The 19,161-nt window shown below is 40.3% G+C and overlaps 1 protein-coding gene across 2 annotated transcripts; it reads right to left on the bottom strand.

Moving 5' to 3' along the window:
* Window positions 1-458: 458 nt before the first annotated feature.
* scdb (stearoyl-CoA desaturase b) lies at window positions 459-9,168 on the bottom strand. 2 transcript variants are annotated; one of them, XM_020482013.2, is made up of 6 exons: window positions 8,918-9,168; window positions 8,382-8,656; window positions 7,160-7,290; window positions 6,011-6,216; window positions 3,816-4,048; window positions 459-2,933 (listed from the first exon to the last, which is right to left on the bottom strand). In XM_020482013.2, exons 2-6 carry the CDS (start codon window positions 8,605-8,607, stop codon window positions 2,734-2,736), a joined length of 996 nt encoding a protein of 331 aa, XP_020337602.1. In that variant the 5' UTR covers window positions 8,608-8,656; window positions 8,918-9,168; the 3' UTR covers window positions 459-2,733. The 2 variants fall into 2 exon arrangements, with proteins under 2 accessions (XP_020337602.1, XP_020337603.1); XM_020482014.2 differs by having other exon boundaries at window positions 8,382-8,651; window positions 8,918-9,097.
* Between the last annotated feature and the right edge of the window lie 9,993 nt (window positions 9,169-19,161).

Raw genomic sequence — 19,161 nt, 5'->3', positions numbered from 1 at the left:
ACAAGTGTTATGTATTTTTCTGTACTTGGTGTTGCATGTTGATAGTATAAAGTTTAAATTAAAGTCTAGTCTAAAATACCATGATTCAGTAAGGGGAAGAAAGATTGTGAGAATAGCTCACAGAATAGTCAAACAGCATCCACCCATCACCCGAGGACAAGGCCAGTCAGAGAATGGTCTTCTATGATAGCTGGAGTTTAATTTATAATCACTTTAGGCAGTATTGAGAGTAACGCAGTATTATGCTGCATACACAGCACACCTTCATCAGGGGTGTATTCACTAGGAACCAAATGTGTGGAAGTGGGAGGGACTAACCGGAATTGTACAAATAAGAAACACTCGTTTTTGTTGCACAACATTTCCCATTGCAATATGTTTTTTTTTAAATGATCTACGGTGGGCATTTTGCACCCCAGTCACTTTGCAGAACAATTACTGAGACAATGCAGCTGGGATGGGACCAGTCAATGCTAAGACAACGACATGTCTTTTATTCAATTAGGAACAGAGAGATTACAGAATTACAACAAAACTGACAGCAGAACATACTTTCCAACATGTAGAAAATTTGGTTTATTTACGGTACATACAGTGGGTAAAACATTCCTTGAAAATAAATGCGGCAGTTTTTTTAAGGCATTCAGACTTCAAGAAGTTAACACTGTACAAAATAATTGCACTGAAAAAAGTAGACCAAAGTGCGACAAATATTATTACAATTTGATGAGTTCATAACTAATCTGGAATCTTGTTTCTTCAGAGCCAAAACATTCGTTGAAATATTATGCAAAAATTGATTCCTAATTCCTCATCAGAATCTTCTGATACTTGAAAGAATATCCCTAGATGCAAATCATATGGTCTTTCCTTTTACTTTCAATTTAAATAAGTGCTATCCGTTACTCTAGCTCTCTCTCATACATAAGACACACATACGGTACATCTTGGGATATTCTCTCGTACATACAGACACACGTACTTTTTCATCTTGGGATATTCTTTCAAGTATAAATATATTTTTTAAGACAGTCATTAAATAACAACCCCGGTACCAAAGCAAATCTCTCATTCCTAGAAAGTGGAATTCCTATAGTTTCACGATCACTCCTAGAGTGTTCATTTGGTTGGACATCAATTGTTGGCGCTTTCTTTCCCTCCCCTATGTTGCATCCATATTTTTCTAGACATGTCCATGTCTACAAGTACATAACATTACTTCCATAAGGCATCTTGGGCGAGTCCTGACAAAATATTTTCCTTCAAGATATCGAGAGGCGCAAATGCTCTCATAGCCTCTTTCACATTGTCCTATTGGAGAAGGGAGACAGAAGTCCCATATTCCTATTTCAACTGCAGTAAGAGTAAAAAATAAATACAAACAAGTATTTCTTTGTATAATAAAGACTGATCAGTATGTCATTTCACTACATTTCAGTGCAGAGGTGTCTCCGTGAAGCAGGATGGGAAAAAACACCAACTGAAGTCACAGGCACCTTCACCCACACCAGAGGTATAAATCGTCTTATACACAAATGACCCCGAGACCTTATGTACGTCCCAAATGACACCCTATTCCCTATATAGTGCACCACCTATGACCAGAGGCCACATTGGGCCCTGGTCAAAACTAGTGCACTATATAGTGAATAGGGTGCCATTTGAAACTTGGAGAACTTCCTTCATCCTCTTCTACAAGGAGGAAAGACTCCTGTTAAGAGCAACTTGGACAGGAGGAGACCACTGGTGCTTTCATGTGTATTGCCGCAGCAGAAGTGAACTTCTATGCCAGCCTATATGGAATAGGATCTGGTATGTAATGACAGCTAAAACAGTACTTTGACTATGAAGTAGGTAGGGCTGTTTCAACAGCAGCTTACGGTAAAATCAGACTGAAGGTGGGTGCCTTGATAAAACAAATAAAATAGCAATAAACTTACATTTTGAACTTGACAAAAGCTGGACTTCTCTCAGGACTTAAGACTACTCCACTCTTATGAAATGAACGTCAGCAAAGCGCGACTGATTGAGAGATCGATCCTGACATATCAAAGATTATTTTTTGTCTGAATTGAACGAAACATGATCAAAACAAAACTTGCCTGCTTCGTGTCAAGAAACCCCAAACTCCTTTTTTTTTCACTTAACAATTTCGAAAGTGCCAGAGGGTTAATTAATAATAGCACATGAATAAATTAGAGGTTAATGTTCTTCCATCTTCATTGTTGGTGCACAGATGGCACAGGCAGGTAGTTTGGTTGGTGTAATGTTTCACACATTACACCATCTAGCTCCGCCACACACACACACACTTCAGGCTATTCCACAGATAACAAGACTCTCTAATCAAGACTCTTCCAGTGTCTGTGCCAATATGCCCAGCCTTGCCACTCTATAAGCTCGCTTTGGCTAATAGTCACCTCACACATCATTCATTTCAAAAACACAACATAAAAAAATACACAATTTACTGAAAGGTCTAGGACCGTTTTAAAGCCAATATTAGTCTGAGGAACTCAGGAATAGGTTTTTAACTAATAATACAGAAATGAAACATCAATGAACCATGGTCTGATCACTACTATGTGCAGCACTACTAACTCCATCATCATCATCGCTGCAATTTACTACAGCTACAATCTTTCCATCTTTCGTTGGTTTGGCCCGTTTTAACATATCTGGTATCGGTCTTATCAAGTCCGTAACAGTTTGAGGCGGTTGAGACAACATTACTCAGCCAGTCTTGTGGCTGCCGTCACCGGTTCTCTGGGCGCGGGTCGAAATGAGGTCGCGGGACACCCTCTTGCAGTCCTTGGCCAGGCCCAGGAAGCACATGAGGTCTATGAAGGCGGTGGTGATGTTTAACTTCACGCCAAACTCACTGGTGGCGTAGTCGAAGGGAAAGGTGTGGTGGTAGTTGTGGAAGCCCTCACCTGAAAGGAAGGACACGAGACCAGGGCATTTTTTTTCATGAAAATGTTAAAAAGACCAACAGGCCGATGTGCTATAGTTGTGCATCTATGAGAGTTACTTTTCCCCCCAATAGGCTTGAAAACATGATTTGATAAGAGTACAGGTGATATGTAAACTAAAGCACTTGGAGACTGAGAAGTTCCACAATAGGGCTGGGTAACTTCAGTCTTGGTGGGAGGCTAGTACTCAAACACATGATTCAACAAAGTTAATTATAGTCTCCAACTTGAAGAACCAGCATTAGATGACTCAAAAACATGCACCAACTACAGCAGCCCTCTAAATCCAGAGCTGTAAGTATCTTACAATTCCTACTTGTTTTAAGCAAGTCAACTAAAGCATGATTTTCATAGCTGACAAACAGGCAGCTCCTACAGACAAGAGGCTACAGTAGAACAGTGGTATTCAGAGTCAGGTGTGAACTGCAGTGGGGTCACCAAAATTATTTAAATGGTCATTGGCTGTGTCTATACTCCTTACAGAGTGCAAGGCTCTGGCCAAAAGTATTGCTCCACCCAAAAGTAGTGCACTATATAGGGAATAGGGTGCCATTTCAGATTTGCCAATTGTGAAACCTGCATAAATTTATTATACATACATCTCTATGGTCCGAGCCTTTCTTACGCTATAAAAAAAACACTTTATAGTGCCGGGGTTGGTTGCGAAATACAAGCCACTGCCCCCTGTGCAAAAAGATCAATCTAAGCAAGCCTAAATGTTTATACTGACTGATAATTCATATAAAATTGTGTTGGAATTTAAATGGAATTGTGAATTGATCCCAACTCTGGAGAGTGGATCTCCCCTCACTCCCTTTAAAGAGAAAGATGATCCGGGCTTACCGATGGCGCTGAAGGCCACGAAACGGTTCTCACTGGGGTTGATGTTGCGGTCGTAGGGTCGGTTGCCCCACATGTGAGCGGCAGAGTTGACCAGCCAGGTAGCGTTCAGCACCAGAGCGTACCTCATGAGGCACGGGATGAAGTAGCCCACCCACAGGGACTCATCCCACAGGAACCAGGGCACCCACATGGGCACCAGGAAACACAGCAGGACCACAGACAGCTTGTAGTACCTAGAGGGCAGAGATGAGACGTTAGAGATATACTGAGAAAAGAGACATTGTTTGAATCTAAACATAGTTACTAACGCTGAAAAGTCACCACCCCAAGCACCTAGATTCATAAACAGAGGTACTAAACTGCGGTACATCACACCTACTTCTCAGTCTACATAAAAAACACGTTTGGACAAAATCTTCTGATCGGTTGATTGTGTCTACCACCATGTTAAATCACCCTTTTCTACAAGAGCTGTGGTGATACTAGTTTGGGACTGCGTCCAAGAGCACCCGCTGCATGTTGACCAATGGCCAGCCAGTCACTGTACTTTGTGTGGGTATGGCCTGATCGAGGTCCTGGCAGAGATGACAGCTCTTATCAAAAGATCAGCCACCAGCGCCGTCACGGCCACCGCGACCCAGACTACCACTTCCTGTGGTCGTGACTAGAATGGGGAAACTGGTTCAGAGAGCAGCAGTGCAGAGAGCACAGTCAAGCTACTGGGGCTACTCTCATGATCAGGAAAGCACCTGGTCCTAACAATGAAACATTTGTGTGGAGCACTCAAGAGTTTGGTTTACCTTAGATATTGTCATGCATAGACAATGAATTCAAATACATCTAAACGTTGACGAGTAACTGGTCTCACAGAACATACACACGTACAATAATGTGGAACACAACGGTTTTGGGTTGCTTGATTATCTTGTATTGACAATATATGGTAGAGAGGGGGAAATGCAAAACTCAATGGCATCATCTGATCACTAGTCACATGCAGTCAGAATCTTGATGTGACATTCATTCTGTAACCACCGATTTCTATGGTGGATTTTATACAGAGGTCTTTCAAGTGTTCAATGAGTGTTAAATTGCCCCTCTGTGGTACATTCTGTGCCGTGCCACTGCCAATGGAGGTTTGGTGCAACTTTCCCAGAATGCAAATAGGCTTCTAGCTATAACACTGCATGATTCAAAGCAAGGGTACTGCCAAAGGCCTTGGCAAGGCCAACACCTTTAAAAAGGCCCAGTTCAGTCAAAAATTCTGTTTTTACTGTGTTTTGTATCACATTGTACAACAGCTGATGAAACTAACACTGCAAAAGTGTGAACAATTTTGATCAGTGTTATTTCCTGATAGAAAATATAATCTACACAGGACCTTCTTATCAGCCTGTTTACATGGGAGGGAGTTTCGGCTTGGTTAATAGACCAATAATAGACCGGTAAATTGGTTAATAGACATAGTTCCGAACAGCTCTGCCAATAACAGCTAGTTTTAAGTTTTCCCCTCCCACTTAGACCCCTCCCAGACAGTCCTAGCAAAATTCTTGCTGAGAAATAGTTTGTTAAAAAGGTATTTGTCAGTTTTAATGGAAAACTATTACAGCAAGGTACTTCATTGTTACCCAGAAAGAGATAAAAACAGCTGCATTGGGCCTTAAAAAAAAAAAACTTCCAACTGAAAGGTGACAGCAAGCTACAGTATGTAGATTTTTTTTTAAAGTACAACAAGAATCCAGTTCTTCAAAACAAACAGTTCATAATTGGAGGTCTGTTCTTATGAAAGGAGAGGGTTTTACGCACATCCAAGAACAAGATCCAATACATGGAAAAAGGGAATGTGGCTCAAAGTTTTGCTGCTCCCAAATGTCATCTTTTGATAAAGTTAACAGGTGATAAAATAACAACGTTGACGGAGATAGTCTTTGTTGCGTCAAGCTTTATCAAAAGATCACATAATACAAACAGACAATATACCAACAGACAATATACCATTCTGTGTGGCTCAGTTGGTAAAGCATGGGGCTTGCAATACCAAGATTGCAAGTTCGATTCCCGCTGGGGTCACCCATCCAAAAATGTTTTCACTACCATGAGCAACTTTTGACAAACGTGTCGGCTAAGTGGCATATAAGATGAAAGGCATGGAACTAGGACGGTACAGGGAATAGACTGGAAAAGTGGCATCTTACTTTCTCTGCAGCATGACGACTTTATCTGCCTTCAGGTCCGTCAGCTCCAGCTTCTTGCCCTTCTCGATGACGTCGGGGTGCTTGCGGACGAGCAGCCAGCCAATGTGAGCGAAGAAAAAGCCCCGCACTGCATTGTGGGGGTCGGCGTCTGTCTCAGAGTACTTGTGGTGAACCCGGTGGTCCCTCGCCCACTCGTAGATGTCGTTCTGGAAGAAATAAATGGTGATGTGGTTGTTTAGGAGCCACTTATATCCAACAGAAAAGCAACACAGGAATCTGTGACCATGTGTATCAAGCGTCTCAGAGTAGGATGTATGGGAACACCAGAGAGAGGGTTTAAACACAATATACTTGAGTATAGATGCACAGTATACTATGCATTTATACACCTAGAAAACATATAGTAGAGAACTACAGTTCAATAGACAGTGTGTATTAAGAGGTGACCATCAGATTAACCGGGCAGCATCAGCCAGTCAGCACAACAACGCAGATTATACAGGCAACGCCCACTCAGATTAAATGCAATCGTTAATTCCAGTGGAAATTTGTTAACACTCAATCATACTTTATATACCAGCATATTGCACAGTGGGTCACTCATTTATTAAGTTGTTGTTATTGGTGGGGACTAGCGTAGACCTTTTTTAACCAAACCCTTAAACTGATTGCATTGGTCACTTCTTTAAATCAAGTCATCAGTTTGTAAGGTCATCATTGGGCCACGTGATGGTCACTTCATACATCTAAATTTTGGAGATTTCTAGAATAAAATTGGGTCTCTTTCACAAAGGGATTTTGTATGAAATTTGGATAAGTAGTCTTGTGTTGATTTTTTTGATGAAGGCTGGCTAAAGCCACTAAATCGTTGGTACTTGGCAGTAGCCTCTGCTAGCTCTCTGTCCTGCTGTTTCTAACTTTCCCTCACAGACACGCCAACACAATAAAGGCCTTTTAATTGAAGCTACACTCAAGAAAGAACCTTGGTGTTTTGGAAGAGCCATGTTGGTTGATCACACAAGTTTAGCCTTCAAGTTTATGATGTGTGTGTATGCCTGTGTCTGTTTTTGTCCCTGTAGGGGTCCTATACTGAGTCCTCTCTGGGGTTCAATAAAGCTGATTCAATTCAAAAAGTTCTCCTTTGTTTACCTGAAAGGCCATGGAGTTAGCGAGGGCCAGAAAGACTCGGAGAGGGGTGGAGGCCTTGTAGGACTTGTGACTCCAGAGGCGGTGGGCCCCCGCAGTTATACCCAGGGCACTGAGCAAGAAGCACAAAGCAGCTAGGGGAAAGAAAGAGAGAGATTAGGCTAGATATACAGACTCCCATGTCTGGCTCGCACACACAGAATCATGTGAAACACACACAAAGACATTTGACTCCTAGTAGTTACAAGGGACATCATGTCCCATGCCTGTTCCCCATCCCTGCCTAGTTTCTGTCATTATATAGTTATATCTGTTGGGAACTGGCAATGGCAGCACATATGCATGCATGTCTACTCTCAGGGTTGTTGTTGTAAAACTGCTGAATGTGTTTCTATGTGCAGTCACACAAGGCTGCTTAGGATGTGAGAACCTGGGACATCCAACTGATCCAGGCAGCAAAGAAGAGACATTCTGTTGTGGTGCCATGTAGCCTCACAATGGAATGTCTATTGGAATGCTGATTGTTCTTTGTCTTGCCCAATGGAATAATATGCAGTTCAGCATATGAGAGCTAGAGCGAGAGAGACAACAGTGGAAACACAGTTTTGGTTGTTCAGTATTCGTTACAGTATAATCCAAGTCATGAGTTCTGTCTATCTATTCCAACTATTCTCACAAAAACAGAATTAAAACCCCTGCACGTTTTTTCCTATGTCTAAACAAGCAAATAAAGATGGGTGCAGCTATTTTCTCATTCAGAAATATATTTAGAACAGACGTGCCTCGGGCCACACATTCCAAAAGTCTCTCTCCATCTGCACCACAGTAGGCCTAGCCTATGAGCATAGTCTTCAATTGAAGATAGATGGTCCATAAACTGTTAGGCTACATATTATATAATTACGAGAGAAGTCACCAAATAGGCCCTTGTTTGTTATTTCCATGGGGAAAATATTGAGTAGGTGTGCCCCGAAATAGATTTACCAACATTCAACACTATTCTTATAGGAGGGCGGGCAAGTAGCAACATGTCGGTGTAACACCACCAAACGCCTACTTCACAAATGCATCACCCGGCTCAGCACATTCTCTTGTCGTTGGTCGACCAGATAAAACCATGCTGCGTAGACCAACAACTTTAACAAGGAAAAGGGCGTCGAAACCGATACAAGCGGAACAAGAACATTTGAATAAAATGGCACATGAAGTAAATGGTGATACTTACTCCAAGCCAGAGTCAGGGCCGACGCGGAGGGCACGAGCGTCAGTCCATAAAGCGCTCCAACATGTAATAAAAACATTAATATGATGTTTCTCCACACCAGTCTCATCGGTGGTTTAGGGCCCTCTTTTGCTTTATAACTATCATCAAAAACATCATCCCTCGTCGACGTTTCTGGCATCACGGCATCTCCGTTTTGTTGCTTGGTGGGGTTTGTCGTCTCTGTCATTTTTGCTGTAGAATTCTGTAACGTGCCCAGTGTTGAGACGAGATCTGTACTTAAAAGAGGACAGATAGCTATTCAGTTTACATGACAAACACCAGCATCATGGTCCATCCCACCAGGAAATCGAGCACGCACTTCACACGGTGAAAGTGCGTGCTAACAGCTAGATGAAAGTGCGTGCTAGCAGCTAGATTAAAGTGCGTGCTCGATTTCCTGGTGGGCAAGCATCACTGGTTGCAATGCTAGGATAGCATAGGCTACTCTAAAACGAACACATCATTTGCTATCAACTGGCATCAAATACAAAACTTACTGCGTGGTATGAAGAGAATCGTTAAAATGTACCAAAATGGGCACAACGCGGAGATGGCTTCTTCGGGCGAAAGTTGACAATTGAACGCGTTGTCAGCTCTACTCGTAGTGATGACTCCGCTTACCTAACCTGCTGCTGAGTTTCATCTTCAGACCTCGTTTTAAAGACTGCAATTGGTCGAGGGGCATTTGATGCCACTTCTACCCTAATCGTTTCATTGGTTGCTTTCGTATCTGATGTTTATTTTACAACCCCTGGCAGTGAAATGTTAAAAGACATCCAGATAACACCACCCACCCACCCCTTTTCTGTTTGTTTCTTTCTTTACAGTCGCGCTCATGTTAATTTATGTGATCACAAATTACACAACTTGTGTCACAATGGTCGGATAGCTGTTTGTTTTATAGGCGTAGTCTAGTTAGATAGACAGACACCACCTTTCCAAAGTCAGTGCCCAGCAGTAACCTTTCCATAAATTGGTCATTACAATAAGGAAAATTGCATTTTGTTGTTCATGGAGAGGATGTGGGGTGATGGGAGTTGAATGATATATCATTTTAGGGACAGATACAAATGATTGGGGCAGGGGTGGTCCAAAATAGGGGAGGGTTGTCAAACCATTTATTTCTTTTTTGCTTTGGGGAGAATTGTGTTTTGGGGGGGGTCACAGGGGAGGGTAGTGCGTTTTTTCTCTGGTGTACATATGCTCTTCTGCTTGTATTTTCTCTAATAAACAATGGCTTGATTTACTTTGATATTACCCTAATGAAGCTTAGAAACGTTTGTGAACATGTGTGGCTATTATTAAGCTTTAATTACTGTATGCCTACCTATGATATAAAGGCATGATGTGAAGGCAGTACACACCTACGCTCCAACTGACTCCGACAGTTGAACTTGAGGTGAGGAAGTCTGTTTTAGGCCTACCAGAGTTACTCCTATAATCTAACAATATAATGCTTATCTTTATACAAAATATTCTGAGAGAAAATTTACAAATTAGCCTCCTTCTGTACGTCTATATCTGTATATCAGACGTAGTAGCCATCTGACATAAATAAATGCATGTCAGTGTCGTAGCATGTCTCTATCTCTCTCCATCTCTCTGGGGTTAGGCCTATGCTTCTCTTCCTTTATATAGGCTATATACACCGTATATATTTATAAAAATATGAATATCATAGCCTATAGGCCTATGCATGCAATGCCCTGATACATGTAGTGCTTAAATCTCTGACAGCTGAACCGCGAGGTGGACAATTATTATTTTAGGAAAGTAGACAAAAACAAATTAAAAACAGACTATAAAGTTATGCATATGCTAGACATCGAAGCACAAGGAATAGTGTTTTTGTAATTTGTTATAGCTGTTTTTAAGGACATGTGAATGTTACTCATTTGGCCGACATCCCTCTTTGTGTCTGTATCTATGTAATGGTATTTATGTAAAAGAAAACAGGGACCACAATGAAAATAAGTTCCCGACTTTATTGTGCAATCCCAGTATCTTTTAAATATCTTTGTGTATATATGTATTTTTTGAACTGACAAATAAAATCAATCAGTCAATTCAAACTGTGCAGCGGCCAAATGATGGATGGTAAAGAGTCATCTGTTACAAAACATCCAAAATTTGAATGACATTCGGAGATTGTCAAGCCTAGCCTTCGATACTGGGTAAGACTACAAGGTAGGGAGGGATGTATTCTCTGTTTGTCAAAATTGACATAGTCTTTTTATTGTGGTGTTGAAAACGCAAACCATGATATTGATGTGCCCAAAGTCAGTATGGTTTGTTTATTGGTTGTGTGGTGCATTGGCACAGACACCTGTTGGTTGAAAATTAGTTGCATATTGTATATTTTATATAATCATAAATATGGCATCAAAATGTTGACATTTTCTCCTAGCTGATCATTGTCTGCAGCCGGCTCTGATCGTAGTGTAATGAAAGAGGTAGGGAGAGCTCCTCTGTGGTGGTCAGCGAATCCTCAACCTTCTGGCCCGTAGCCCTGCGTAGCATCAACCGTGCCACAAAAGCGTGCTGAAGAGGCAAAGTCGATATCCACGTTTATAAACGCAGGGCCGTGACAGGTATTGTTATTTTTGATCGTAAACATTATTTTGAGTTAATTCTGTGAGGGGGGAGGGTGTTCAATTTATTTTGCAGGGTCGTGAAAATCATTTTAATGTTGGCGAGGGGGGTGCTTTTTTTTTTATGACACTTTGACTTGGACCAGCCCCTCCCCCTAATACATTTTGATCTGTCCCTTAGGCCATTTCTCCATACAGAATCTTTCGAGATCATTGATATCTTTTGTCTGCACTTATGGACTGCCCTCTTCAATTCAAACTACAGGTTTTAAATGGGCTTCAAGTCCGGAGACTGAGATGGCCATTGCATAAGGTTGATTTTGTGGTCAATTAACAATTTCTTTGCAAATGTTAATGTTGCTTGGGGTTACTGTCTTGCTGGAAGATCCATGTTTCAGCCTCCTCGCAGAGGCAACCAGGTTTTGGGCTAAAATGTCCTGGTACTTGGTAAAGTTCATGATGCTGTTGACCTTAACAAGGGCCCCAGAACAAGTGGAAGCAAAATAGCCCCATAACATCAAAGATCCCCCACCAGAATATGCAGTAGGTATGGAAGAAAAGAAACCTCATACCTACTGAAAAATCAGGTGCTGAATCTTTGATGTTATGGGGCTATTTCGCTATCTACAAAGAAATGGTTAATTGACCATAAAATCAACATTTGGCAAACATCTCAGTCTCATGAAGCAAACCTGTGGTTTTAATTGAAACTGCAGTCCATAAGCGCAGACGAAGGATATCATTATGTGTGGAGGAATGGTTTAAAGATCCCTCCCAACGTGTTCTCCAATCTCATAAAACCTTTCAGAACAAGGCTCAGTGCCTTTATCCTCGCAAAGTGAGGTATTGAAAACTATTGAAAACAGCGGGCCAATCATTTTGAACCCTATCTTCTTCATTTTTATTACTATTACTTGCTCAACAAAATCTATTTTTCTGAGCAATGGCATTAAAATTATCTAATTTCTAAAAATGTTTAGCATACAATATAGCTCAGTATTTGTATTATATATTTTATACAGTCTTTTTTGCTCATATTTATCAAGGGAGCCAATCATTTCGGATCCCACTGTACATATTGGACGTACTAATTATAAAAAAGGGAACCGTTTCCTTTGACTCTCCTGAATAAGCTGAATAAATAAAGGTATGCTTTTGCATAATGAAAATATGACTCATCCTGTAGACCAGACTCATATTTATATAACAAGGACATTATGAATGAGAGGACTCATATTTCAAAAGCTGAAGAGCATGCTGAAGAACACATCCAGGTACATTTTCAAGGTGCTGGAGTTATAGATGAACTCATGAAAAATCTAAATGAAAACGCCGCACACTGCTGTCCATGCGCCCAGGCCATTTTATTGATACAATGTTTCAACCCTTAGGTCTCCATCAGGCATCCATGACCTAAGGTCGAAACGTGGTATCAATAAAATCCCCTTGTAGCATGAACAGCACTGTGGCACATTTTCATTTTTATGTTTCAACACACAATCAGGCAGCAAGGCTCGGGTGTTAGGCAAACACACCATAAAACGTGCCATATTTCACCTGTTGGAACATGACAAGCCTTCAAGAGTGACATAAGCCAATAATGAGCATGGGTCTACTAATATAATATTGCAGGTAATATGATATGAGTATGATAACTATGAATATATACAGTATCATACATATTCAACATGGAACCTTTTCTGTTGACTCTCCTGAATCCCTTGAATCAGTTGAGTCCTAGAGGAACAGGGGTAGGGGGTGTGGCTACATGGTGTACAAGATGATTAATTTCTAGCTTGAAGCCCATTACGATACATTTATTAAACATAATGAGTGTGAGTTATGTCACAACCCGGCTCGTGGGAAGTGACAAAAAGCTCTTATAGGACCAAGGAACACATAATAATATAATAATAATCAATAATTTTGCTATTTATTTAACCATCTTACACTCATCCCCAAAGCCAACACTTCCTTTGGCCGCCTTTCCTTCCAGTTCTCTGCTGCCAATGACTGGAACAAATTGCAAAAATCACTGAAGCTGGAGAGCTTATCTCCCTCTCTAACTTTAAGCATCAGATGTCAGAACAGCTTACGGATCACTGTACCTGTACACAGCCAATCTGTAAATAGCACACCCAACTACCTCATCCCCATATTGTCATTTATCTTCTTACTCTTTTGCACTCCATTATCTCCACTTGCACATCATCATCTATCACTCCAGTGTTGATGTTAAATTGTAATTATTTTGCCTCTATGGCCTATTTATTGACTTACCTCCCTACTCTTCTACATTTGCACACACTGTACATAGATGTTTCTATTGTGTTATTGACTGTACATTTGTTTTTCTGTGTAACTCTGTGTTGTTGTTTTTGTCGCACTACTTTGCTTTATCTTGGCCAGGTCACAGTTGTAAATGAGAACTATATATAAAACCTTATTTGTTCATCAAAAATTGTGAATAACTCACCACAGGTTTAATGAGAATGGTGTGAAGCGGTCACACAAATGAAAAATATGGCCAGTAAAGAACACTTTAAGCTCGTCTCTCAATATAAAAACACGTGTCAATACTTTACCCCTTGATAACCATTGTATGTTGTAAAAGTGTTACATGGTCGCTGCCCATATCATTGCATAGTGCAGAAAATAAACAAGAGTTCAGGGGCCTTGCTTTAACAAAGTTAACAATTTTCACTGTATTGTCCAGAACGTATTTCAAGCTGTCAGGCATTCCCTTGGCAGCAAGAGCCTCTCGGTGGATGCTGCAGTGTACCCAAGTGCTATCTGGCGCAACTGCTTGCATGCGCGTTACCACTCCACTATGTCTCCCTGTCATGGCTTTTGCGCCATCAGTACAGATACCAACATGAGCAGCAGCTACGTTTGGCTACATATGGACCGTTAGTGGAATTCCCGCGAGAGAGTAATGGTTAATGTGATTGGATATAAATTATTTGTCTAGGCTACCTGTATTTGACATTGTGTTGTTATATCACTGGTTTATATCGGCGGTTTAATTTGAATTTTGGCAGTGAAACGAGGCTTCGCAGGTGAGAAAAAAACCTCACCCAAATGTATAGCCCCGTTGGAAAATATAAATGGACTGTTTGAAAATGTGAAGAAGAAAAAAAGTATTTAAAAAAAAATGTGATTCACATTTGTATTTGGCCTACCCCCGGCATTGCGCGTACCCCAGTTTGGGAATACCTGATCTAATATAACATGAGTATGAGGATATTATGAGCATGTATTCCATATTGTCATTATTCAAAATGGAAGCTTTTCTGTTGACTCTTCTGAATCCCTTGAAGCAACAGAGTGTTAGAGGCAGCCTATTGCTGCCATAATGTTAGTCAAGCTGTAACGTTAACCTCATGTCATGTTTATAGAATAATGATTACATAATAACTATGAATAGAATCTCACATATTCAAAAATATATATATTCGACTCTCATGAATCACTTGAATAACTTGAATCCTCAATAGCCTATTTGCTGTAATAATATTGGTCATCCTATAGCCTAGACTCATGTTTATATAATAGGGATATTATGAATGAAATGACTCAAATGTCAACACATGTTCAGGATCAAGCAAACACACCATAATAACGCCCATATTTTACCTGTTGAAACATGACCTCAATACTCCAATGAGTCAACCAACCATATCCAGCTTAGACTGCAGTGCACTACAGATAAAGATCTTATTTCATTGCTTGAAAATAACAGAAATAAAAGTATATGGATGCATAATATACATTTCCCTTTTTGCACGAGTAGAGCACCACCAGTCATACATGGAGTTTCCCACCTGGTTGAACTTTCACCAAGTATTTTCAAATTCCAATTAATTGGAAGGATCAAGAACACCATATTTTAAGCTTCCTATTAAAGCCTTTAAGATTGTCATTGCTAGAAAACTTCCTTTGTTGGTCCATTTGGATGGAAATCCTGTATTTGTTGCTGTAACAGTACCCAATCTGACACTTAACACACAATTAAGGACTGCTGGAGCAAAGAGCCTTGCTCTAGTGCACAACGGTGCTAGGTAGTATACGGGATGTTGAAGCCGGTAAACCTCCTGCTGCCATCTCATTCCCTGCAGATTTCACCCCAGTCAGCTTGGGGATTGAAACAATGCAAGCCTCCAGTTACCAGACCGCTTCTCTAACTATGAGGCTACCTCCACCAATCAGGTTGGTTGACTCATGGGATGACTCAATCCACTTTATACAGTTTACTTGGTACAGCTACACTGTAGATAAATATCTCATATCACTACTGAAGAGTTGTAAATACATAGTATATGGTTCTGTATTGCACAGACCACAACCGTCATACATGGATTTTCCCTGCTGGTTGAACTTTAACTTCATATTTTGCCACAACGGGATCCTTAAAATGATCAAACACTCAATTATAATCACGTGCCATATTTTACCTGTTGGAACATGACAAATGTTCAAAAATGCCATGAGCCATCCAATCTTACAACTCTTCAGAGGCAGAAGCATGTATTCTCTAATTTCGTTAAGTAAACATTATTTTTGTCTGGTCAGTTCTAACTGTCAGAATAAGGCCTTCAATATAGGCTTGAATATCCTATAAAGTACAGTATACAGAATGTTTGGATAAGAAACTCTCTATTGCTCAAGTGGGATGGACACAGAACACCACACATCATATATTGTCTGCAGGTATCCCCGAGGTTAGAGCATTGAGCCAGTAACCAAAAGGTTGCTGGTTTGAATCCCAGAGCAAAGCACTTAACCCTGGCTGTAACCCCACCTGCAGGTGTCTCAGGGGGTGTTGGGATATGTAAAAAATGTGTGTAATTGCAAAAATATAAGCACACCCCAAATTATATGTTGTACATACAATTTACACTCTTGGTTTAATTTTAACCTGATATTTTCTGATTGGTTTTTAGCCTGATATTTTCTGATAATTTTTTAGCCTGATATTTTCTGGTTGTTTTTTGGGGGGGGGCGCGCATCCAACCCGGAAGCCAACAGCACGCATCCAACCCGGAAGCCAGCCGCACCAATGTGTCGGAGGAAACACCGTGCACCTGGCAACCTTGGTTAGCGCGCACTGCGCCCGGCCCGCCACAGGAGTCACTGGTTCGAGATGAGACAAGGATATCCCTACCGGCCAAACCCTCCCTAACCCGGACGACGCTAGGCCAATTGTGCGTCGAACATGTAACCATGTTCACTTGCTCAATCACTGGATCCGTTAACAGGTGTAGTGTACAATAGATAAGGTATAGACTATATGAATTCAATCACTGGATCCGTTAACAGGTGTAGTGTACAATAGATAAGGTATAGACTATATGAATTCAATCACTGGATCCGTTAACAGGTGTAGTGTACAATAGATAAGGTATAGACTATATGAATTCAATCACTGGATCCGTTAACAGGTGTAGTGTACAATAGATAAGGTATAGACTATATGAATTCAATCACTGGATCCGTTAACAGGTGTAGTGTACAATAGATAAGGTATAGACTATATGAATTCAATCACTGGATCCGTTAACAGGTGTAGTGTACAATAGATAAGGTATAGACTATATGAATTCAATCACTGGATCCGTTAACAGGTGTAGTGTACAATAGATAAGGTATAGACTATATGAATTCAATCACTGGATCCGTTAACAGGTGTAGTGTACAATAGATAAGGTATAGACTATATGAATTCAATCACTGGATCCGTTAACAGGTGTAGTGTACAATAGATAAGGTATAGACTATATGAATTCAATCACTGGATCCGTTAACAGGTGTAGTGTACAATAGATAAGGTATAGACTATATGAATTCAATCACTGGATCCGTTAACAGGTGTAGTGTACAATAGATAAGGTATAGACTATATGAATTCAATCACTTTCTGAATGCACCTCTTTTGATTTGAACGAAACCTTCCTTACATGTTTGCCCAGTGGTCAGAAAGTTACTTTTTGAATCTGAATGCCAAAACGTCCAGAAGATAGAGGTGCTCAAAGTTGCCCCATTTTGCAACCCCACCACTCCATGAGACTGTTGGGTTTGATATCATTCGGTTGGGTTTGATATCATTTGGATGGGTTTGATATCATTGGGTTGGGATTGATATCATTCGGTTGGGTTTGATATCATTCGGATGGGTTTGATATCATCTGAAAGCTTATAAACAGGGTTGTCAAATGATTTGATTATTACTTAAAAAAATGTTGTATTACATTTTTTCTTTTTTTTACTGAATGCCAACTTAAATGTGAATTCATATTCTATTATCTATATCTCTAGGATTTCAATAGGTTTCCTATGAAAGATTGACAGTTGAATTTAAAACATTGGATATTCCCACTCAAGTCAACATTCTCTGATATGTGTATCTTTGTAACCTTTGACAGGGCAGGCAAACCCAGGGAGCTCCAATGTGCATGCCTTGTCTTATCATTTGAATGATAATGGCAAGGAGAAGTAATCAACATTTTAAAATGAATAGATTTGGTAGATAGTTTTTCATTATTTTGACCTTCCCACGTTATAATTTAAAGAGGAAATGTAAACTCTAACAGCCTATTAGCTAAAAGGTAACTCCAAAACATTTCCGCTAATGCCATGTTCACATACTAGATGTGTAGTTATTATACACATGCCGCATATAACCAGTTAGCAAGGTATAAGAGCAGCTGTTTAGCTGTTTAAAGGCAGAGATGTATTTTTCCTGTGTTTTATACAGCATATATTTCCACACTATGAGGTTGGAATAATACTGTGGAAATTGTGAATGTTTGAAAAGACCACCTGAAATTTGGTGGGATGGAGTTTTGGCCTGCCTGGTGACATCACCATACAGTAAATTAGCTAATAGACCAGTACGAACAAGAGTTCCAAACCTCTCTGTCTTTAACAGCAAATTTTCCGTTTTCCCCTCGCCACTCAGATCACTCCCAGACAGTCCTAGCAAAATTCTTCCTTGAAAAATTGCACTTTGCAAAGAAGTAACTTTTTTGTAACTTTTTGACAATTTTAACTGAATACTCAGATACTCCAGTGAGTGTAATTTGCTCAATATTAGACATTTGCTCACTAGAAAAACATATATTATCATCTTTTCTACAGTAGGTACTGTATGTTATTCAAATTGAATTTATTCTGTTGGTGCTAGCAATATTCATAAAAATACATTTTATCACCCCTGACCGAAAAGGCTAAACTGATTCTAGATCAGCACTCCTACTCTAACACGCTTTATGATTACAAGTTCCGATGTGATGTTGACTGATATATCAGAGAACATTCTAGAAATGCTTGATGCTAATCTAGATAAGCAAAAAAAAACAGGTAACTCCCCCTGTAAGACATACCATAAAGTGGCACTGACTAGCACACGCAATAAAGATAAACAAACATGCCAACTCATCTTGACCTCCTGGAATGCATTTATCTCTTTCTCAACTACATTTGACTATGTGGTCATCTGTCTAGCCAACCTGGCACTATTGTACTAGCCTGGTCCCATATCAGTTTTGTGCTGTCTTGTCAACTCAAATGCTGGTTTGCCAACTAATATGGTCATTGTCACAAGACAGCACAAACAGATCTGGGACCAGGCTTCTTATCTCCTGGCTTAGTGGCCGGTCTGTGACTAGGCCTGCTGGTCAGCAGGTCTGGTGGTCTAGGTCTGGTGTGACATCATCCCTCTGACCTCTTGTGTGGGGAAAATAGCAGCCCGTTGTTAGGCAGGCCAAGGGACAATTGTTGCAACACATTACAGCACATAGAGTGTAACCTCTCTGGCTCAAACAGGTTTTTTTCCTGCTGTATATTTGAAACATTGCTTGCAAATTGAGTGCAATAAGTCAGTCAACCAGACTGTCAGTGAACTACAGTGAACCAGTACCTTAAAACCAGGGCTCAAACGGAGGCGGTATGCCATACCCCTTGTTTAAAAAAGTGCAAAAAGCCTACCCTTTTTAAGTTTAAGATTTTGAATGGGAAAACAAGCTGTACATTTTACGAGAAAAGTGGGGTTCTGATGCACATGGGCCATCATTGTAAATAATCATTTGTTCTTAACTGACTTGCCTAGTTAAATAAAGGTTACATTTAAACAATTAAATGTAAAAAATATC

The sequence above is a fragment of the Oncorhynchus kisutch genome, linkage group LG4 (genome assembly GCF_002021735.2).
Source record: "Oncorhynchus kisutch isolate 150728-3 linkage group LG4, Okis_V2, whole genome shotgun sequence".
Classification (NCBI taxonomy): Eukaryota; Metazoa; Chordata; class Actinopteri; order Salmoniformes; family Salmonidae; genus Oncorhynchus; species Oncorhynchus kisutch.
The sequence above is the reverse complement of the archived record's forward strand: the minus strand, read 5'-3'. Positions and strand labels throughout refer to the sequence as shown.